The 23,546-nt window shown below is 33.5% G+C and overlaps 1 protein-coding gene across 7 annotated transcripts in view; it reads right to left on the minus strand.

Moving 5' to 3' along the window:
* The window catches only part of Arhgap21 (Rho GTPase activating protein 21), a 123,603-nt gene that overhangs the window by 10,274 nt on the left and 89,783 nt on the right, over positions 1-23,546 (minus strand). For 3 of the 7 annotated variants that reach the window (XM_058578598.1, XM_058578599.1, XM_058578600.1), the window contains exons 8-21: positions 23,443-23,472; positions 20,239-22,135; positions 11,907-12,065; positions 11,696-11,798; positions 9,237-9,273; positions 6,937-7,062; positions 5,696-5,980; positions 3,184-3,248; positions 2,969-3,108; positions 2,270-2,412; positions 1,318-1,473; positions 1,144-1,222; positions 563-636; positions 396-485 (exon numbers count right to left, since the gene is read on the minus strand). In XM_058578598.1, the coding sequence (XP_058434581.1) occupies positions 396-485; positions 563-636; positions 1,144-1,222; positions 1,318-1,473; positions 2,270-2,412; positions 2,969-3,108; positions 3,184-3,248; positions 5,696-5,980; positions 6,937-7,062; positions 9,237-9,273; positions 11,696-11,798; positions 11,907-12,065; positions 20,239-22,135; positions 23,443-23,472 (3,384 nt within the window). The remainder of the gene's footprint in view (positions 1-395; positions 486-562; positions 637-1,143; positions 1,223-1,317; positions 1,474-2,269; positions 2,413-2,968; positions 3,109-3,183; positions 3,249-5,695; positions 5,981-6,936; positions 7,063-9,236; positions 9,274-11,695; positions 11,799-11,906; positions 12,066-20,238; positions 22,136-23,442; positions 23,473-23,546) is intronic. The other 4 variants (XM_046442251.2, XM_058578602.1, XM_058578601.1 and 1 more) reach the window with 3 other exon arrangements.

The following is a 23,546-nucleotide window of genomic DNA, read 5'->3' on the forward strand; positions in this document are numbered from 1 at the left end:
CCGCCATTCAACCTGGCCCACAATCACACAGAGTTGGGAGATGAGTCAACCGTGAAGGTGCAATAATCTCAACTTTATTGTGTCAGGGACAAGGTTATATGGTGATAGGAGGGACTAAGAAGAGATAGTAGCGAGAACCAATAAGGGGCAGTTACGTCACTATCACTAAGGGGCCTAGGCAGATTTCAGATTGAACCATTAGGCGGGGCTAAAATCAAAAGCCCGCAAACGCCAATCCAGCCAGGTCACATATACGGAAATGCTAACCCATGAGGCCGCCTCAGCCAACACCCAATAATGGCCGCGGTCCCAAGGGAGGTAAAAGGTCCCAACATAGGCTATCTTTTAAACTAAAGCCACTGAAATTACATTTCTTAAACATGCACTTCACATACCTTATTTTTTTCCGAATTTTCTGCTACTGTCTTCAGATGAGCCGAAAGAAACTTAAGGGTTTCATAATGATGTTCAGGCAAATCGTGGATCTGAAACATATTATTTTATGATGTATTCAAGTGTTGCATTTTAGTTGTGCCTCCCAAACTAAAAAAATAATACCTACTAGTCTTTTCAATGTTTTCAGCCGATCTAGAGGATCTTCTTTACGATTGGCTTCAATAAAATCAGCATATTTATCTGACAACAATAAGAACAATAAAACAATTTATCTTTAGGTAACCCTGTAAAGGTTTAAACACAATGAAAAGTAGAAGATTCCCAAATAACTTGGCCTTCGAAATGTAAATGTCTACAAATTACATTTTAGATAAAGTTTGAAGTTTAAAAACCATATAACAAATAGAAGAAAATTCAAGGAAATTTTCTGTTCACACAGCCTATCCAGTTTTCCCCCCAACAACTACAGTGGCCCATGTAGCATTCAAATTTCTGTAAAAGTTTTCCTATTAATGGTATCTTATTATGTGTGAAAACTTTTTGACTGAAACAATAATGAACAGGAAAATATATTTTTTTCCTGAATGGAAATATTTTTAGAAATTCTGTTTTTCACTGTATAACTAAACACAACCTCCTGTTTCCTTCAACAAAATATATATATTTTTTTGGTTCCATCAGTCTATGGTTTTCTAACAGTTGTAATGTGGACTGTTCCTCTGGAAGCTTTCATGGGAGTTAACTTACCATTTGTGAAGAGAGGTTCAGGCAGTTTTCTGAAGAAGGATTTTAGTAAACTGCTTATCACATTCAAATCTCGCCATTTCTAGGTAAGCAAAACAGAAATACAGTATTTTTTGGTCAATATTAGCAAAGGGGGGAAAACAGATCAGTTATTCAAATAGAAATAAACAAACTTACATCATCTTGTATATCAATATCAGCCATTCCCTTGTTGAGTTCTTCTTGCATACTTGAAATGGCTGCATTATTTCCAGGAACTCTGTAAATACCTGTATATTCGAGACCTCTTTCTTCAACTAATTTGCAACATATATCAACTATTAATGGAATATACTGCAAAACAAGAAATAAACATTTTTATTCAACACAACACAAAAATTTATGTTCAGGTAGTAGTTCTATATCACAGCTATAAGTACCCTTTCATCCAAAAGGAAATATGTAAATTGCCATTATGTAAAACTAAAATAGAAAATATAGACATTCAGACATTGGGAATACATGGAACCAACAAGACATTTTTGAGAGAGTGGGAAGAGAATGAATAGGCCAACACAGAACATAAAAGGCCCTCAAGGGAAATAATCTAGAAAGGAAAGGAACAATTAAGAAGGATGTGGAAACAGTTTAGGTGAATAAACAGGAATAAGGTCAAGAGAAGACATGGGATAGAGTAGCATCAATCAACTCACAATATGTATCTTAGCATGGAGTTGTAAACAAATATACGTGTACTTAATCAGGTCGTTGTCATACTTGTAAGATGCAAAAGACAGAAAATAAATTCATATTGACCCTTTTAGATACTTTTTTTTTGGGGGGGGGGGCGGGTATGCTAGGATTGAACACGAGGCCTTGAGCTTGCAAGGCTACCAACTGGGTTATACTCCCAGCCCTCAGACACATTCTTATTAACTAAATAATTCTATTTTAGAGTTATACATTGGAAAAAAGTATCATATATAAAATTACTTGACATATACAGGTCAGAGTAACTCGTGGAAACTAAGGTCTGGATGAAGAGGAAAATGCTCAACAGAGCAAGCAGTCCCTATTATCTGAAAGGCTTTACACTCAGATCCTATAATTACAAATGAATCAGGAAACCCAGCTGGTTGGTGTCTCCTACCCGATTAGTATGAGCTGGTGGACAATCATCCAGTCGGACGCCAAATGTTCCTGTAGCAGTAGGCTTTTTCTCAAATGTCTTTCTCATAATGCTTGGAATGCCTTTTCTCCACGTGCCTTTGTCTTTTGGGGGACTGGTATCATCTTTTGATTGTTATTGAAAATAAAATCACATAATCAAGAAAACGGAAATAAGAGTATTTAAATCATGACTCTAACAATCCTTTATATTAATTGGAATCCTCTTATGTAAAACACCCTGCATTTATCTAAAATATTTAAATCTCTTCCTAAATGGCCACTCCCTTTAACCTTCCATATAATGTAACAGATATCAATAATACTTCTTCACCCTTTTACAGTCCATATCATGATTTTCTTTAAAACAGCAAGGAAGTACAATCAACAAAACTACTGGTTCCATATCACAGTGGTAGCATCTGCATCCTGAGTCATTCAAATCTACCATGTCTCTTATGTGTTCCATTCTCCTTCACCTTGTTTTGATTACAGAATCTGGTGTCTTGGGCCTCACCTTAAAGGTCCCATTAACCTATACTAGGTCTCTAGTGATCTTTAAGATAGCTGACACTGGGTCTGAGTCAGTAGAAATGGTACAGAAAAATATGAAAATACCTTTAAGATCCCAATTTTAAACACTTTATTTGTTAAATTTACCCAAGAAAGCTAACATCAGTACCTTTGCTGAGAAGTTTCCTTTCAGATTCTTCCTTTGGAGAATGTGGGCTTTGAGTCTTTGGCTCTGATTTAGCACCAAGTAAAGTTTGCCTGATGCTGAGGCTCTGGCGAGGTGTTTTTGGCAACTGTTCTGCTTTGCTGCTAAAAGAAATAAACATTTCTTAATGGTTTCCTATTTTACATCCAAATTAACTGTAGGCAGGAAGGGATTCTCACCTCATCAGATTGTTATATTCTTTTATTCTCCGACTAATTAAATCCCTGTTAGTAACTCCAGTGTCCTACAGAAAAAACAGAAGGTAATATTAAAAAGTCAATTCCAAACATAAATAGAAGATCCTTATGAGTGGGGCCATTTTAAAGCCTCTATTTAACATCACAATGTGAAAAATGTTCCAATTACCTCCTGACATTGCCAAAAGTTTTATTTTCTGTATTCATGCAATAATTAGAATAGTTCCAGCAGGTAAGAAGTTGTTCAATACTTATTGATCTGTCATTCTAAATAAATGACAGGGCAGCAGAGTTTAATACTTAAATGATCAGCACTTAATACTCTTGAATAAAAGATGGAAAAATACTGTCAGAATTTACTAATTAATAATTTGTAGTTATTAATAATTTGTAGTAACAGTGAGATTGAGGGTCAGTTAGTATCAGAAGAGGCAGATTATCAAGAACTTGTTTTTTTAACCTCAGGGGGTTAATGTTTATAATATGATAAATCCAAAGCTGAACATATTTTTTTCCTAGTGATTCCAATTATACACTGATGTGTGTCCTCAATTTTTTTAGCTTATTTTGCTTATAATGAAAGACAACTTACAAAGAATTTTGATTGTTTTATTCCAAAGTTTTCAATGGACTTTTCCAATGGATCAGATGAGTAAGATCTAGAATAAGATTGCCTTAATTTAAATCCTCTTACATTAAATTTGTAATCCTGAGGAAATTATTTAATCTCTGTTTGACACAGTTTTCTTATTTATAAAATTATAATGATATTAATAGGACACATTTTATATGATTGCTAAGATTAATTCACGTAAAATGTCTATAAATGGTGTCTGCCAGGGCTGGGACTGTGGCTCAGTGGTAGAGCACTTGCCTCACAGCCTTGCATGTATAGGGCACTGGGTTCAACAATGATGACTGATACTGAGTAAATGTTTATTAACTGCCAGGCATTATGTTACATTCTTCACAAGCAGTATCTCCATCAAACCTCAAAATGGTTGTTTCAGATGAAATCATCTGAAGGAATTTTAATGATATAGCTGGTATTTATTAAATGGGAACTCCTTTAAACCATCACTTAAAGCTGAATCTACATCTGTGAATTATTCTCCCTGTTTCTTTTACAGAATTTAGGTCTGATGTTGTCTACAGTAAGCGGTGGCAAAACAAACTTTGTGTTGATAAAGATCTGGTATTAATTTTTAACTATCATCAAGGCAGGGGGAAAACTACCAGAGGAAGAAGCAACAGGCACTTTTCCTCATGGTATTAAGTTTTCATAATTTGAATTATACTACAATGAAAAATGATTAAACTGGAGAACATAATTTGTATGGCTTTACAAGGAACATTCTGAATAATGTGAGCAAAAGAAAAGAATCTGGTGTGCTTTGGGGGGTCATGACATGAAAAGTGAAAATAATGTGGGAGGAAAACTTAGTTAATAATATGAAGGGAAAAAAAAGTAGTACTCTTGAGCAAAAGTCTGATTTCATCATTGCTGGGGTTTTTTCCCCACAGAGTTTATAGCTATATACCTTTAAAAACTATCTTTACTACTGAACCCTGCTATAAACTCTCAGAAACTTTATTCCCTGTTAAAAATAAAAGCTGGTTTATAATTTTAGATAATGTACATTTTCTTAGAAACCAACTATTATACTACCCTAGGCTATATTTTTGCCTATACAATTCAATTAACAAAAATCATGCCAGTATCTCTGCCTTTATATAGTATTTTTTTTTTCCCCACAGTATTGGGGATTGAAAACAGGGGCACTCCAACAGGGAACTATATATCCTCAGCCCTTTTTAAAATTTTAAAACGGGATCTTGCTAAGTTGCTGAGGCTGGCCTTGAATTTGTGATCCTCCTGAGTCACTGTGATTGCAGGTATGTATATTTTCATATATGTGTATATTGCAGGTGTGTAACCTAAGCCCACAATAATTTTGCTTTTGAAAGCAGAGAACAGGCACAGAAGAATTTGGACATAAAGGTTCAATTAACCCTGTCCACAAGTCCCTCATCTGAAATAGACTTTTTTTCTTATTATTCCCTTAATGATACAGTGTAACAATGATTTGCTTAGCATTCACATGGTATTAGGTATTTTAGGTACAGATTTAAAGTACACAGGAGCATGTTTGTAGGACATATGCAAATACTATACCATTTTATATAACAGACTTGAGCATCTGCAGATTATGGTAGCCAGGAAGGGTCCTAGAACCAATCCTCCACATATAGCAAGGGATGACTAAGTGATCAGGACTAAGAATGTGGGTCTCCTACCTGTGGTTTATTGCTTCTGAGAAGGTCTGCAAAATATGAATAGTCTATGTTTCTAGTTCAGTAATGGTAATTTTTTCAATAAGTGAAAATAATCTAATAAGGTACACTTGAGCTTTCATTTTGATTGTCCATTTTTTAAGTAAAAATTGCACTTTATAATGTTTTGTAAAAAATGTATCAGATTCTTAACACCTACCTCTTCATTTAGGTTGCTACTTTCCTGGATAGTCTTGATCCATGCTAACATATCATCTCTGTCTTCTGCCTGAAATAGACATTCACAATCGGATGTGGTAAGTCGAAACACATTTTTCCTCTTGGTCTCACTGTAAGAGATGTCTATCAGGCAAGCATTAACACTGATGGGTTGCTCTTCCTCAGAAGGAGGCATCTGCTCTCTCTTATCTTTGTACAAGTATAGAGAATGGCCCCGAAGTACAACATACATCTGTTTCCAAGGACGAATACTTCCACCAACACGCTGGAAAACACAAATCATTCCATGAATATATAACATACGGCTACATCTTTGTGACAGGATAAGCATATTAAACAACACCTTTAACATGTGCATATAGACACAAACCCACACCTAGTATAGAAGGTGTCTAATTTACCTTAATATATGTTTTGTATATATAAGCAAATTAGGCAATGTATTCATATCAAAATTGAGGATAGTGAAATGCTAACTTTAGTTGGGAAGATAAAATAAAAAAAAATTAAAGTTTTGCAAAATATATTTAAAATGCCAAGGAAGTGAAAAATTTAAAAAATCAATCAGAAAAATCTCTAGATAAAGTGGATCTTAAGTCTTAGCTTAAAAATGATAAACATTGCAGAAGAGATTTCCAAAACGACATGTACAAATGATGAATTAAGTTACCAACGTTGATCAACTTTATATGTATGGTAAAGCAAAAATATCCATATCCAAAGTAAGTCCTCTAAAAAATTTTAAATTCTTACAATATTAAAATGTTCTCATAAACAAGCTGACCAAATACTACAGGAAATTCTTTATTATATTTGGAGTCTACCTGATAAAGCATATATTGGTATTCATTTATATAACCTAATATTTGTAAAATAAGAAAATTATAAAGGCAACTTAAAACAACAAAAATTATGAATAGGAGAAATGCCACTTCGTAAAGGCCTACTCTGTCATTATGTATGGCTAGTAAACTAATAAGAGAGTTCCTTCTTATTTTTACCTTAGCAGAATATAAGAGAATATATTCTACCTATTGTGAATACAAAGACTAAAATATAAAAAAAAATCAATAATTAGAATTTTCTTAAATAATCTTTCCTTTATGTAGAAGGAGATATTTTTCCCTTTAATCTGGACATCTTTTCATTTTACACATAATGCTGTGTGTTTTGTTGGGGCCTGCATTCCTGACATTTACAGGAGCTGAGTGAATGCACTACCTTGCCCTTATCGGTGACAAGTGGTCGGAAATGGAGCCACCCTTCTTTTGCAGCATCACTGAAAACCTCTGAAGAAGAATCTTTTCTGGATCCAGAGTCTTCTGATGACTTTTGACTATCTGTGATCTACAGAAAAGGCCAAGAAAACATAGTCAAATGTCAGCTTTTTCCTTTATAAATATTTGTATGTTTGAAGTTGCTTTGCCAAAAGTCTTATGTTCCAAGTGAAGAGCTATTTTTGGAAGATCCTAACTTCCTAATTGCATAAGAAATATTTCTAGTCTTATTTAAAAAAATATTATTAAAGTCATCTGAAGGAATTTAAAAATATAAACTGATTTTTCCTGCTTTCATGAATTCATATTTTAGCAGGAAAAAGAGATTTTGCCAACTGAAAAATGAAAATAGCAAGATGCAATAATCAAGGACTGAGTAGCAACTATAAGATGGTGGTGCTGTGGCAAGGCCTCTCTGAAGAAGCAACATTTAGATGATATCCGGAGGAAAAAAGAGCCTGCCATAAAAGGCCAGAGGGATAAAAATTTCAGGGAGAATGTATGTTCATCATTATTATTTTAAATATCCACTGTTCAATGTGAGCTACTAGATGTTTTAGTTTAGGGTCCTTAGGCTATGGTAGGATAAGTAAAGGGAAGCTATTAAAAAGTGATGAAGCAGGAAGTAACACTATGTGTTCACATTTAGTTAAATTCAAAGATTTAACTGAATGCTACACAAGAATGGATTCTAAAAGGGCAAGATGAAAAGATGAATTACGTGAGTTACTGAAGGAATCAAAGTGACAGATGAGTGGCTTAGATAAGTGAAAAGAGGGAGGTATGCAAAGATTGAGGGTATGTTTTAGAGAATAAATAGGATTGATGTCGGGGGAGAGTGAACTAAAAGAAACAAGACTAATTCCTAGAATGTGGCTTGAGCAACGGTGAACAGAAGTGAATTTATTTAGATGGGGAAAACTAAGTCTGAGGTAATCAAGATATATTGCTCATGTAAAGCTTGAACTATTCATTAAAAATCTCAATGAAAATGTCATACAGGCAGTATCTTACATGAGCTGCAGTTTGGGGAGAAGGTCAAAGCAACACAAATACTGGGATACCTCTGTGTAAGATCATCAAAGAAATCGGGGTAGATAAAGAATGGGTAAGAACAAGCTCGAAGCATTCCAACATTGTACATGCTAGGTATGAACAGAACAGCCAGTGAAGTAGAGTTAGAGATAAAAGGAAAGCAGAAACAATGCTAAGAGATAAAAGGAAAGCAGAAACAATGCTAAGATGGAATCCAACACACGGAAGTATTTCAAGAAGGGAGTGGAAAATTGTGTTGGATAATATTGAAAGGTCAAGTAAATTAAAAACCAAGTAATCAGGGGCTAGGGTTTTAGCTCAGTGGTAGAGCACTTGCCTAGCATGGGTGAGGCACTGGGTTCAATCCTTAGCACATTAAAATAAATAAAGGATTGTGTTCATTCTACAACTTAAAAAAAATTGAAAAAAAAAAAAAAGTAATCATTAGTTTTGGAACTTGAATTGTCTCTAGTGACCTCGGCGTGGACGGTGCACTGAGAAGTAGAGAACAGACAATCTTTTCAAGGAGATTAATATAAAAAGTAGAGGTGAAAGAAGGAGTGCTATCTAGAAGAGAGAGTGGTTTCCAGAAGGTTTCTGTTTTAATGTAGGGAATAGTACAACATAACTATTATACAATGGTGAATGAGCTACTGGAAAGTGATTCTGCAGAAGAAAAGGGGGCATGAGTGAATAATGACCCAATCCAAGGGTACTGGTTTTCCACAGGATAATGTGTGTTAAGTAAAAAGATGTTTGAGATAAGGAAGGCAGAAAGTGTGGGCATAAATGCAGGTGACAGATACTTTTGGAGATGGTAAAAAAGGAAATTCCTGTCTAATCATTTCTATTTTTCTTAAGGAAGCATGAGCGAAGGTTAGAGAACAACAGACAGAGGTGGGCTGAAGGAAAAGGGTGGAGGGAAGTCACGAAATAATTCTAAGCAGAGAAAAATAAACATACAACAAAATACAGAAGGATTGCTGGTAAGTTAGATTTGGGGCCATAAATTGAAAAAATCAGCAGTGTGTGAATGTGTGTAGAAATTAGAAACATTAATATTTTCCAAAATGTAGTCAACAGTTACAGTATAAAAGTTATATGATATTTAACTATTAAATATCCAGTGGATAAAATATTTATTTATGAAAAATAAACTACTAAGGTAATATTTATTTGCTTGATGTTTTAAAAATATTGAATACTAACCTTGATGCCCTTCAGGCTAGATACATGCTTAAAGGATCTGTTGGAAAAGAAGTGTATTTGCAATTAGTATAAAAACACCTTAATGTAAGAATTTGAAGACTACAAATAACCTTTTAATTAAGGAGCTGATATTTTATCATTATCATGTTAAAAGTTCACTATTCAATGTAAATGAAAAAAACCCCATAATTTTATAAATACTTAAATTTTCAATGATAGAAACTTTCTTAGTTTATTTGGCAAATTAAAACTGTTTCTATGTAAAGTGTGGGATTTTCTTATCTAAGATCAAAGGAAAAAAAACACTCAGGATAAACACTTGTCTTTCTGTTATTAGTTGATAGTGGCTATGAAGCTAGAATAAGGATTTCCACAATACTAATTATGCTCTGTAAGTAGCTGGTGCCGGCAGTCATCTAAAGAGCGTGGTGCATCTCCAAACGTGGAGCTGGTGGGTATCCTGACCTGTAAATGCAGCACCCAGAGCACTGCCAGGTGGTTCCAGCCCAGCACTACCCTTATGCCACAATGTAAGTGCTTTCAAGAAGGTGAATGACAAATATTGTCTCCAGAAAGGCTTAAGGCGACAGGTCAACATTAAAGTATTCAAAATAACTTTTCAAAATTCATTTACAGAACTCAGAATTTTAAGATATTACTAAAAATGTCACTATCCTCTCCTCACAGAAACCATAACAATCAACAAGGTAATTAGAAACAGATATACAATCTTGAATAGTATGGGGCGATACTACCTATAAATTGAAGTATACAAAGAAGGGTGGCTAAATGCAGTTAAGTACAAAATGGACACAGAGAGGACATCATTTGTTATATATCTCAAAACTGCAGTTTATTGTTTGAGAGATCAAAACCAACCTCCCCTTGTTTGGAACAAGGGCTAGAGTCAGTGACAGAAACTTCAAGACATGAGAAAAGAACGAGGAAACAAAATCCTGTCATCTCTGTAGGAAGCAGTGAACAGCTAGTATAAGACAAAGGAGACTGAAATGTGGCAGGTACTGACATCTTTCAGTGAGGGGAAACTAAAGGCTAAAATAGCTCCCAAATCCAACCTGGGATCATTAGAAAAGTTCCTGCTGGGCTAGAACACTGTGTTCTAGCCATACCTCACCACAGTGGCTGGCCCAACATTATAATGAAATAAAAATCTAATGAATACTTCAGAGTATGTTATACAAAGATAATTTTAGAATCTGGTATATATGACCAGATGGATAAATTAATTGAATAGAGACCCAAAATAAAATACAAATAATTTAGTGTGTAATAAAGATGGTGTATCAGTGGGAAAAGGATGAATAGTCACAACAGATGCTTTGGGGACAACTGGAAAATCAAAGTTGTCAATATATAAAAAAGAAACACATAAGTAAACACTGCAAAATTTCATAATTCTGGAGTTAAGATTGACATATTCCACATGATTCAAAACCCCAAAACCATAAGCATATTCCCTAAATTTAACCACAGTAAACATTTTACATGTTTTTCATGGTTTTAAAAAAAAAGCCAAATAAAAATTCTGAATTGGGAACAGACTTGTAATGCTTATTACTGGAAAAGTGATAGTTTTGTTTAAATTAAGGTTATGCAGAAATCAATAAGAAAAACCAGCAGAAAATGGGCAAATGATATGAAAAAGCAGTTCATAAAAATATTAAATATATGAAATGATGTTCAATTGATGTTTCAAATTAAAATATAATACCATAAGATTATTTTTAAAATAAAAAAATAATACACTGCATTGGTGAGTAATGGAGACTTCTGTACATAGTTGGTGGGAATGTGACTTGATATAATCTTTATGAACAGCAACTGACAATAGATATTAAAATAAAAATATATACATATCCCTTGATGTACAATCCTAGTAAGACTTATTACTCAAACATGCTAAATTGACTTTATACAATCAAGTCAAGGAAGTATTGTTGAAGCATAAGATTTGAGCAATCTAAATTTCTACTAATAAGATCTAGATTATGGATTAACTATTTTCAATGGAAATATAAGCAATTATGAAAAAGAGTGGCAAGAATATTGAACTACAGGATCTCTTGATCCATATGCTCACCAACTCTCCTTTATTTATCAAAATAATTAGAACACAAACACATGTAAGTGTATATAAGTGATTTTATACATGGAATAGCTCTAGAATTATACACAAGAAAATACTATCAGTTATGCCTGAGTGGTAGTGAGAGGTTGCAGGTATGTGTATATATACATACCATGTTTGTGTATTACTGACTTAAAAATTAAAAATCCAATTGGATATATTACCAAGTAACAACTTTGATTTCATTTTTGCCTTTCTAATGACATGAAATTAGAAAAATCTAAGGTGTTAAATTCCATATATATATGCCAAACTTATATTGAACACCTATCCATATACAAATATTTAAAATAGTACACCCAAGACTTACAATTTTGCATCTTCTCTATAATCATCCAGACCCTCATCATATGATTTTGATCTTTCTGTTTTTGAGTTGGGCTGGGCATCCAGGCTAGGTGGTCCAACAGATTCTGTAATTAGAACCCAATATTCATACATTTACAAGTGGTTTCCAGATTCTTTTAATGGTGAAAAGATCCTTTTGTCATATGATTTGTATAATCACTCTCTAAATGTACCTTGGTCGTGGGACAGCTGACGTCGAATTAAAGGAGCAGAAGTTGTGAGACTGGGAGGAACAGTTGCTATTGAGGGGACTTGACAGGTAGAGGCAGATATAACAGCAGAAGCAGGGATATGGGCAATATCATGATCAATGCTAGGGCTAGTTGGTTCATCTATAAGAAATGGGAAGATAAACATTAGAATATTAAAAACTCAAATGTATTAATAATAGCCAATAATCATTACTACAAAATAAAGATTTCTTTTTAATATTTTTTTAGTTGTTGATGGACCTTATTTTATTCATTTATTTATATGCAGAACTGAGAATCAAACCCAGTGCCTCATACATGTTGGGCAAGTGCTCTACCACTTAGATACAACCCCAGCCCCCAGATAAAGATTTTAATACTTAACCAACAAACCACACACAAATTATATATCTGATCTGCTAAAAATATTTACACAGCTTTTACTCTAGTAATTTCAAGTAATTCTCAGAATACAGCATAACAAATATTTTAAGTGAGTTGCTTTATCTACCAACCGATAACCAAGGTACCAAAGTTTATAGGTATTCAGAATTTAAACTTACCAAAGTAGAGCAATTATCATACAGCACCCTAAAAAAATACTTTTCAAATTTTAAATGCATTACAATTATTAATTCAGAAAGCTAAGAAAGGTAATTTGGATAAGATTTACCTTTCAGTGTTCAGTTCCTTACTTCTTCCCTCCCTACCACACAAACGTATCTTCAATTTTTGTTGAAAGATAATAAAGCTCAGTCTGTAGCTGTGGCTATTTTAATTGGTACCTTTGAGTAAATCACAAAAGGCACCCTCTTTCTCAGGTAGATGTTAGTTTTGGTCTTCCCCATTTGCCTTCTTGAGGAGATACCGTTGTACCCTTGTAGAAAAATGAGTATTTTCTAGGTACTATGAATTTTAAGTTTCCCCAAACCTGTCTCTATCATATACAAATTCACATGCATGCATAACAGCCATCATATAGCCAACTTACTATTAGCACCATTACAAATACTTTGTATTATTCCTTCCTGTAATACTTGTGAAATCATAAGAAGTACTATTTCACAAAGACCAAGACAGATTAAATAACTTGTGTAAAGTTTCAAAGCTTTAGGATGGAATTTGAACCCAGTTTGATACCTGAGGTCCTGCTCTGTTTGTCTTTCCTTTGGTAAACTTTTCAAAAGCTTAATCAAAATTTATAAAAACACTAGAAGTATAAATTCTAATATTTGATGTCAAGAGAATGTAATTTAATAGAATAATGGAACTATAATCTTTAAAATTAAATGTCTTATGATACCCTTTATATTACAATAATAAAATGGTTTTAATTTTTTAAATTCTAATTTGTTATATATGACAGCAGAATGCTCTCAATTCACATTACACAATAGAGCACAATTTTTCATATCTGGTTGTACACAAAGTAGTCACGCTATTTAGATCTTCATACATGTACTTAGGGTAATGATGTCATCTCATTCCACCGTCTTTCCTACCCCCATGCCCCCCTCATACTCCATTCCCTTTTATTCTACCTAGAGTTCCTCTAATCCTCCCATGCTCCCCCCTCCCCCAACCCCATTATGAATCAGCATCTTTATATCAGAGAAAACATTCGGCATGTTTTTTTTGGGATTGTCTAACTTCAATTAGCATTATATTCTCCAACTCCATCCATTTACCTGAAAATGCTATGATTTTATTCTCTTTTAATGCTGAATAGTATTCCATTGTGTATATATACCACATTTTCATTATCCATTCATCTATTGAAGGGCATCTAGATTGGTTCCACAGTTTAGCTATCGTGAATTGTGCTGCTATAAACACTGATGTGGCTGTGTCTCTGTAGAATTTTTACTTAAAAGATCAAGCTATTGTAATTCTGACCAAATTCTAAGACTCCTGTATCATCCTAATGATTAGCAGTATTCCAACAAGGAGAGCTCATGACTATAAAAGTATAACATTTAAATTTTATGCTAAATCAGTAAATTCTGAACATCTGAAACTTGTTTTCTGGTTTTGCAATTTTTATTAAAAGCACCTTTATATTTTAGCAAAAGAAAACATTATGAAAATCTTCGGGTCACTTTTACTAAGTATATGACAGTCTATCCAATAATTCTGTCTCTAAAAATAAGGAGATAAGTGAAGTTTTTAAACTAATTTAGTGAAGATAAAAATTTATTACTAAAAATTATAGTATTTAAAACTATCATTAAAATTTAAATTATCAAAAATTTAAAAGTTTCTTCATATTATAGATACAGTAAGAAGGTTTTATAAAGATTCATAAATACTGCAATGAATAGAAAATACCATATTGTCTAGAAACTATCTGGCTTATGCAATGTAACTGTATAACAGTTTAAAGAGATTTTTGTAGCAAAAACATTCAACTCACAAAATAGTTCACATGAGAGCAACTGAAAAAAATTGATAAGAAGAGAAAGATATAAAAACCTATTTTTAGGGGCTAGGATTGTGGCTCAGTGGTAGAGCGCTCTTGCCTCGCACGTGTGAGACACTTGAGTTCAATCCTCAGCACCACATAAAATAAATATACAAAATAAATGACTGTGTCCATTTACAACTAAAAAAATTTTTAAGCCTATTTTTTAAAAATTGACAATATATTCCTATAAGATAACATTTTTCAAAGCCAAGAAACTATCTCTGGGCATATGTGGTCATCATATCTATTAAAGGGTGCCTATGAGATGCTGTGAAATATTTTAGGAGAATAATGACATGCCTTGTGAAGTAATTTTAAAAATGTATATTATTTAAAATAAAACAGGGAATGAAATTACATTGTATATGGATTAGACATTAAATAAAATTTCAAAGGCAAGTTTTTTTAAAAAAACATGAGTCTGGATTTGCTGGTGGTATTCATTCAACCTCTTTTGACTTACTATGTTTTGGAGGCTATTGTTTAAAACTGACAAATGGTTGTACACATTTATAAAGTATAACTGATGCTTTAATACACATACACATTGTGTAATGATCAAATTGGAGTGATTATCCATCATATGCACTTATCATTTGTGGTAAGTACATTCAAAAACCTCTCTTCTAGCTATTTTGAAACATTATAGTCACTCTACTGTGCAACAGAACATCAGAAGTTATTCTCTTTGAAACTGATCACATTATGTTATGTGTTAGGTATGTCACAACAAATTCCACTACTATGTGTAGCTGTTATATACAAATAAAATTTAATTTTTTAAAAAAGTGATTCCTTCTATTTAAAAAAAAAAAAAAACTCTGCATCCACTGAAAAATTTTCCCCCTTCCTTCTTCCCTTCCCTCATCACTCCCTGGTCTCTGGTAACCATTATTTTACTCTCCACTTCTATAAGGTCAACTTTTTCATATTGAAATCCTGTTTATTTGTCATGAAATGTATGGACATGCATGACATTTTATTTAGCAAAGCAAACCAGACACAGAGAGACAATTACTGTATAAAAACAAATTTTTGAAACACACTGAATTTAAATAATTTTGGTCTTAAGTATGTTTCCAAAAAGGGGTAGAAAGATACTCATCTTTTCTGGAGAGTAAGACTAAATAGAAGAAGCAGGGGAGAAAAGACTACCATTGGGGTTTACCCATTTCATTACTATTTGTATTTTTTACAATATATGCCTTTTATTAGAGTGTTAGAAAAAAAGAAAATCTAGGTATACTTCTAAAATATACACATTATCTCATATTTATGAATTATAATAATAAATACAATTCTTTATTGCCTTGGAAAATATAAAAGCTTTTCCATTGTATTAAAAATGCTATTTTTGTTGTGATTAATCCAAATTTAAAACCCTAACAATAACACACATTTTAATTATTTAATTATCATGTGTAGATTAGATAAACCTGAATTATTGTTTTTACATAACTTCCCAAGGTAGGAAAACAGATAGTTGTTCAAAGGAAAAATAAGACCACCGGGTTGTCATGTTTTCAATTTCTAGATTTTTAAATAATCAAACTTATAGTTCACAAATATGTCATTTACTACATTAAGACATTTAAACTAAAACATGTAAAACACATAACTAGAATAAAGATGACTGATTATTTTCAGAATATTTGTATTGACAGAATATTTTAGGGCTATAAGCTTGCTATTATCAATCTTTCCCATTAAATTGAATTATATAATTAAAGAACTGGGGTTAAAAAATGAAGACTTAATTCACTTTTTTCACTAAAAACCCCATAGCTCTTCATAACAAACAGAAGATTGAGGACATTGATGCTATTATGTATTTTTTTAAAAATTCAGTGTCATTGTTTCTTAACCTGTAAAAAAGTATAAAACAATGTTCAAAAATTTTCTTTTGAAAAAGTGTTTTTCACAAATAACATGTATCACATAAATCAATTTGTATTTTTTTCCAAATGGAGATGTAAAGTTATTATTTTGCATTTATTATTTATGTGTGACTAAGAAATACTTATTATGGCTTTTTACCAATTAAATGTTCTAGAAGGATAGCTAAGATTTCACAAATGAAGTTAAAAACAGAAACATACAAAAATTAAGCAAACATTGTGAAATTTTATGCATGACTGTCAAGAGTTATCAAGCACCAAATATAATACAAAAATTAATTCAAAATGGATTAAAGACTTAAATGTAAGACATGAGACTATTAGAAGAAAGAAGAAAGCCCTCCAATGACATTAATTTGGGCAAGAAGTTTTTGGACAAAGAGCCTAAAAGCAGAGGCAACTAAAGCAAAAATAGACAAGCTTAAAAGTTTCTGCATAGCAAAGGAAACTATCAAAATAAAAAAGACAATCTACAGAATGAAAGATAGTACTTGCAAACTATACATCTGACATGGTATTAATACCCATAATATACATGGAATGCAATAGCAGAAAACAAATAACCTGTTTGAAAAATGGGCTTGCATAGACATATTTCTTAAAAGAAGACATACAAATTGCCAGGAGATTTTATGAAAAAGTAACATTACCAATCATCAGGGAAATGCAAATCAAAATCACAATGAAATACCACCTTACTCCAGTTAGAACAGCTATTATCAACAAGAAAAAGCACAAGTCGTGGTGAAGATGGAGGAAAGGTACCTTTTCACACTGTTGTTGGGAATGTAATTAGTATAGCTGTTATGCAAAACAGTATGGAGACTCAAAATATTTAAAAAAAAAAATAGAACTACCATATGATCCTGCTTTCCCACTACTATATATATATCCAAAGGTAAGGAAATCAGTATGTCAAACAAACATCTGCACTCCTGTGTTTACTGTAGCACTATTCACAGTTGCCAAAATATGGAATCAATCTAAGTGTCCATCATTGAACAAATAAATTTAAAAAATGTGGTATATGCACACAACAGAATACTATTTCCCCTAAAAAAAAAAAAAATGAAATTCTGCATGTGTAACAACAAAGCTTCGGAAGACATTGTGTTAAATGAAACAATCCAGGAACCCAAAGACAAATACCAGCTGAACTCGCTCACAGGTGGAATCTAAAAAGTTGATCTCACAGAAGTAGACAGTAGAATAATGGTTACCAGAGGCAAGAGAAAGTAGAGGGTACAGGAGGATAAGGAGAGGATGACCAATAGATACAAAGTTATAGTTAGAAAAGAGAACTAAGGGTAACTATGCTTAATAATAATAATAAATTATATATTTCAAAATATCTAGCTGTTTTTGAATGCATTTATCACAAAATATGATAAATGGATGAGGTGGAAATGCTTATTTGACCATCACACAATGTATACATGTACCAAAACATCACACTGTACCCCCAAATAAGTGTTATTAGAGTCAATTAGAAACGAAAGCAACAAACAAAAAGCATGGAATGCAGTTTGTTTCTAGCTCCCTTTGACAAATATGCATATGTCCTCCTAATACCCAGTGTCTAGTGCTGCAGGTTGGAACACAAGGGAAACAAAATCCTTCTAACATAAGCTGAGGTAGGAGGATTGTTTCTCACAGATAAAGAATCACTCTAGAAAGAAGTACATAATCAATGTAGTTTAAATTTTATAATTATAGTTGAGAATAATTTTATATAATTCAGTAGAATTATCAAAGTTGCATAGATTGTGGCAGAATAATCAGTTTCTTGATATAATTTTGTTTTCTATTTCACCTCTGCTAAAAAAGGGTAATCCTACTTCCTCCCCAAATGACGTCACAAAAATTTAAGGTATATTAACATTATAATATTATTTGTTAAGTCAATAATAGAGTAAACTATAGATTGTAAGAGGCATAAATGTATACAAATTGGAAGAAATGATGATTAAAAATTATATATGCATTCCAAAAATAGTAACAGCTTGTATGTGTATCTCTGTGTGTGAAATGGAAACGTAATACTGGTTCAAAACTCCTGCCATAAAGGACATTCACTGCAAATGTCCTGAAAAGTCAATCTACACCTCCCATATTTGTTTAAAATCTTTGAGATTTTTCCTTGTCCTTAAAGGAAAAGGAGAATAAAAGCCACTTATAGATTTGTTTTAAATGTGATAAATATTCTTTCTTTTTGCCTTCCAAAGTATATGTTCAGTTTAAGTCAAATGACGTGAACAACAAGTATATAAAGCCAAATTATCTTTTTTATTTTTAAGACAGCATCTCTTTTACCCAGGCTGGCCTCCAACTTCTAGTGGGCTCAACTGATTCCCCTGCCTCAAGCTCCTGAGCACAATTTTTACTACTCCAATGTCATCTGATTTTAACATTCTTATTATGTAGAAAGAAAATATGATATATTAAAGAAAATATGATAAGATCTCACAAGCCTATGAAATATAGTCACAGGTGATAGGACTCTATATTTTAAAAGATCATAAAACAATCATTAGCCCTCAGCTGCTTTCTATAAAATATCTATTCTAAATGATATATTAAGTTCCATCTATAACAAGCTTCAAGGTTCTAATATTCACTGAGCTTGGCCTTAAAGATACATATGAACATCCGATTTTGGTTAAGATTCCCCACAATGTTTACAACTTGAATATATCATATTTATAAAAATTCTAAATTTTATGGAACCTTTTCTTTTAAAGGTGATTTAGATAATATAACCTGTTATTCTAATAGCACAAAAGACTGAAGTTTCTCTAGAAAAGAAAAACCCAGAACTATTGCTCAAAGAGAAGCACATTATACTGTAAAATTATTGTAAACCTATGAATTAACAGGGTGAGTAGAAGTGTGCCCTTGTGGCAGAGCAAGGGCCTAATGTCATAAAACTCTGAAAGGTGCTCTTCACAATGCCCTCTGTAGCAATGGTACCCTCAGAGTTGTGCTCTGTGGAATGACGATAGAGCCCCCATCTCTACTATTTAATTGTATGCGTTTAGGAAAGTTATTTAATCTCTCTATAGCTTAAAAGTTCTCATTTATCAATGAAGATAACAGTAGCAATGTTTTCAGATTATGTCTTAGAGCTGTACAGTAATTAAGAGATCTTTTTTGGGTTTTGCTATATATCTAGCCATCATTTCAAAAAAATATATATCACTAAGTGAATGCCTTTTCTATGCCAAGCAGTGTTCTAAGGGATTGGGGACATCAAAGTGATCCAGAGATTAAAATTTAAATATAAAATTTCAGCTTTCATGTACTTTTTATTTTGGTAATACAAAGAAACATGTAATAAAAAGTACAAAACAGCCTCTGTGGATATGTGTAGGGCACCTATTTTGGATAGGTTGGACAGGAAAGACTGTTTGAATAAGGTAATATCTAAGCAAAAGTCTAAAACAAAGGGAGGGAGACAGCCTTGTGATTATCTGTGGAATGTGTTCCAGGGCTGGGAACTGGCAGCATCAGAGACCTGTAGCAGGGCACACTTGGCATTTTCCACAATAGCAAGGAAGCTTGTGTGGCAGCAGATGGGATGCACGGAAGAAGATCAAAACAAGAGATGGAATACTAAGCACTAAGCTATTCCAACTGTTTTCTGACTCAGGTGAATCAACATCTGGGTACAACTGATTTATTGAGTCTCCTGGTTCCTGATGGTGGGAATTTGTTTCACCAAAATTGAAGTAAAAAATTTGTACTAAATACAAGTTTTTTTTTAAAAAAAAGAAAAACTGAAACCAGAAATAATTTTAAGGATAAAAGATGATGGTTCTGGTTGAAGCACAACCTATAAAATTCAGAACACGTTTTAAAATCACAGTGCAAGATTTCTATACCTGTGGAACTACAAATTTCTGATAAGACTTACATAGTTGATGTATTAGCCAATGACTCTAAATGAGCTCACCTATAAATGGGATGGAAGCCAAGGAATCTCCAGGTGGGCTGGTATTTGAGGCTTTCCTTTCCTCTATTCTTTTTATATGGACCTCTCGGCGAGCATCATTTGGCAACCAGCAGGTGGTATCTGACCCAGTATCCTGGTCATTTACTGCTAAGATGTAAGACTGATGCCTTAAAGGCTGTGGTGTTTGGCGACCAGATGGAGGTTTTTCTCTTAGGATGACAGTTTCTTTATTATCTAAAGCATTTGATTGCTGAAGTTCAGCCTCTTGTAAATTTGGATCTTGATTCCTTTGAATAAGAGAGAGTTCTAAACCTGAAGTGCCCACAGTCTCGCTCTTCTGAAGGCCAGGCTTAACAGAAGCTCCAGATAAAGAGAGGGCTTTCCCAGTCTCCACTTGGTGATCAGGGGTGCTTTCAGCTCTGAACCACGTCTGCTGATTCAATACACTGTTTTGATGCAAGTGATTTACCGGTCTTTGGTCTTTGATAGACACCAATGAGTTCTGGCTGAATGATGGTTTTGTGATATGTGTAGAAGGTGCTTTCAGAGAATTACTCCGGACTTTTACAAGAGGTGATCTGTCTTGTGAAATACCTCGTGGCAGTGATGTTCCACCAGTAGTTTGAAAATTCCTGTTGGACTGCGGTGTTTTTAGATCTGGTGGAATTTTTTTAAACTGTGACACAGATCCCACTCCTCTACCACTCATTCGCCTATTATCAGAATTAACAACACTTGGAGCCACAGTCAAATTTGAACCTCGAAAAGATTTATGAATTTCTTGTTGCCTGGGCCTTTCATAAATACCTCGTCTATCATCCTGTTCAGTAAACCCACTCCACTTATAAGTCTGTTTTCGCTCCCCATTTGAATCAGGTATTTGACTTTCAGAATTAACATTTTCTAAGGTTTCACCCTGTCCCTCAATGTAATCCCATGAACGAGTTCTATGATTACTGAAACTAACGGGTGGAGATGTCAGTGCGCCTTGAGATGCACTTCTTGGACAATACTTCATTAGCACAGAATCTTCCAGTCTTTCCTGGGAGACACTGCGTTGCCGAATCTGGGCAGACTGGGGCACTCGATCATGAGAGGTGCTTCGGCGTCGTACCTGCAAAGAAGTGCGGGTTGGTACCACCTGGTTATAATCTGTTGTGCTCTGAGATGCTGCTCTTAAACTATCCAATCTTTCTTGAATTGTCCGACAACCTATGTGCAATCGTCTGTTATCAATATACTCCTTGTAAGTTTTATAGTTTTTCCAGTCTATGTGCTGATGGGAATTTGGGGAATAGTGATTAACAGATACAGAAGGAGAATCTACAGCTTGAGATCTACTGCTTGAGATTCCTTCAGATTGTCCACTGTAATTTCCAGATTTAAGTAAAATTCCAGAAGGTTCTAATGACCTAGAACCTGCAGTCTGATGAATAAGATGGGCAGCAGGAATTGATGATGGTGGTGATGTGGTTCTTGACACTATTTTTAAAGGGTTCTGTTCACTTACACCATACCTTACTTCTTCAGTTCTGTGTGAAGGACCTGTATGGTTGTTTCTACTGGATAACAAGTCTACAACCTTCTCAGAAGGCACAATGACAGTCCTTACACTTTCATTGCAAACACACACTGCTGTGTTTGATTTTGCAACATCTGTTGGTGATGGAGGCACTTGTATTTCCATTCTATAAGCCCTGCCAGGTTGTGTCAGGACTGGTGTACTGGTTTGCTGTTTGCTCAGTGACGAATCTGGAGGAGATATTTCAACTGGCTGTGCCATGGCTGAAGGGGCAGATGGCAACCAGGGATAGCAAACTGGTGGAGGTTCGGGTATATTACGGGCATTGCCGCTATAGGCTTCATTGCCTTTCAGGTAGGCATCTTGAGAATATGCCTGTATGGAAATGAGAGAAAAATATCACTTCAAATTCACAAAACAAGTCCCATGTTTGTAGATCACTATTTTACTTTAATATTTTTCCTTGATCCTGAATGACACTCACTATAGCTTGCATGCAAACACAACATGAGATATTCCACAAATCTAGAAAAAAGATTTTCTTGCAGAAATCAAATAGATTGTAGAAAGTGCAACATATAGGGATTACAATCACTTATTTTCTCAAAAGATGTAAGACAACATCAAATTTTCCCTAAGCAATTAGATATATAGCCATGTTGCTTCTAGAATTCTACTCATTCAAAGCTTTATGATTTTTCAGCAGTCAGCAGGTTAAATGGTCGCCTACTAAATCCCAGCAAAAGATTTTTTTCTTTTGCCAGAGGGTGAAAATATTAAAAATCTTAACCAGAAACATTTCTTTTAAGCACAACTATCAATAATGAAATATAACTATTGAAGTGTCTTTTCAATTAGCCATTCCAGAATCCATAATAATCCATTTGATAAATTAAGCCTTTCAACAGCTATGCTAATTATTTTAATATTTAAAATAACAGAATATGCATGTTAAAGAAATTAAGCATGTGTAATAAAGGCAAAAAATGGGGGAAAAGGAAATTCATCTTTCTGTATATAATTTACATTTTTTAAGTTCAACATGCAAAGTTATATAAATTTATTTGGTCTCTTATTTATTACAAAAAGACCTTTATTACTAACAGGCAGGCATGCAGCTCAAATTATTATTTATCAACTATTTATGGATTGCAATATTTTAAAAAATTTAAGACCAAGTGAAATTAACTACAGAGACTACAAAACAGCTCATCAATGCAACACAGTACTATGTTTAGCATCTGGGAGTTAGGTGTGGTAACATATCTTCCCCTAATCAAAACAAGCTTAACTCAAGACTATCATCATTTTCTGTCTTTGCATTAGACAGCTTGCAAATCTCAAATGCAGCCAATAACATAGCATAGCATAGCATAGCATAGCATAGCATAGCATAACATAACATCAAAGTACTAGAGAAAAGAAGAGGATGAGAAACTTAAAAAAATACTGATGCAAGCAAATATTATGCTTTTAAACCACTTATGTATAGGATACAAAAGCAAATCAAACAAACATTAAAAAGAAGGAAAGAAAACACCATTAAAGCTTTCTGAAAATTAGTAAGATTAACACTATAAAGAGATTTCTCTAAGCAAACTTACAGTTTTAATAGATTGGTTTATTACAAATCTCTAAAAAACATGACTTTAAAAGCAAGGAAATGGCTACTCATTTCTTACCAGAGCTGTGACATCCTTTGTAAATTGCAGCTAGCAGAAAATAGGAAAACATAGCAGAAGCTGCTTACTGATATAAAGACAGAATCATGTTGTCATATTGATGC

This window comes from Marmota monax, unplaced genomic scaffold (genome assembly GCF_021218885.2).
Source record: "Marmota monax isolate L192 unplaced genomic scaffold, Marmota_monax_Labrador192_F-V1.1 WCK01_AAM20220418_F8-fsc00072, whole genome shotgun sequence".
Lineage (NCBI taxonomy): Eukaryota > Metazoa > Chordata > Mammalia > Rodentia > Sciuridae > Marmota > Marmota monax.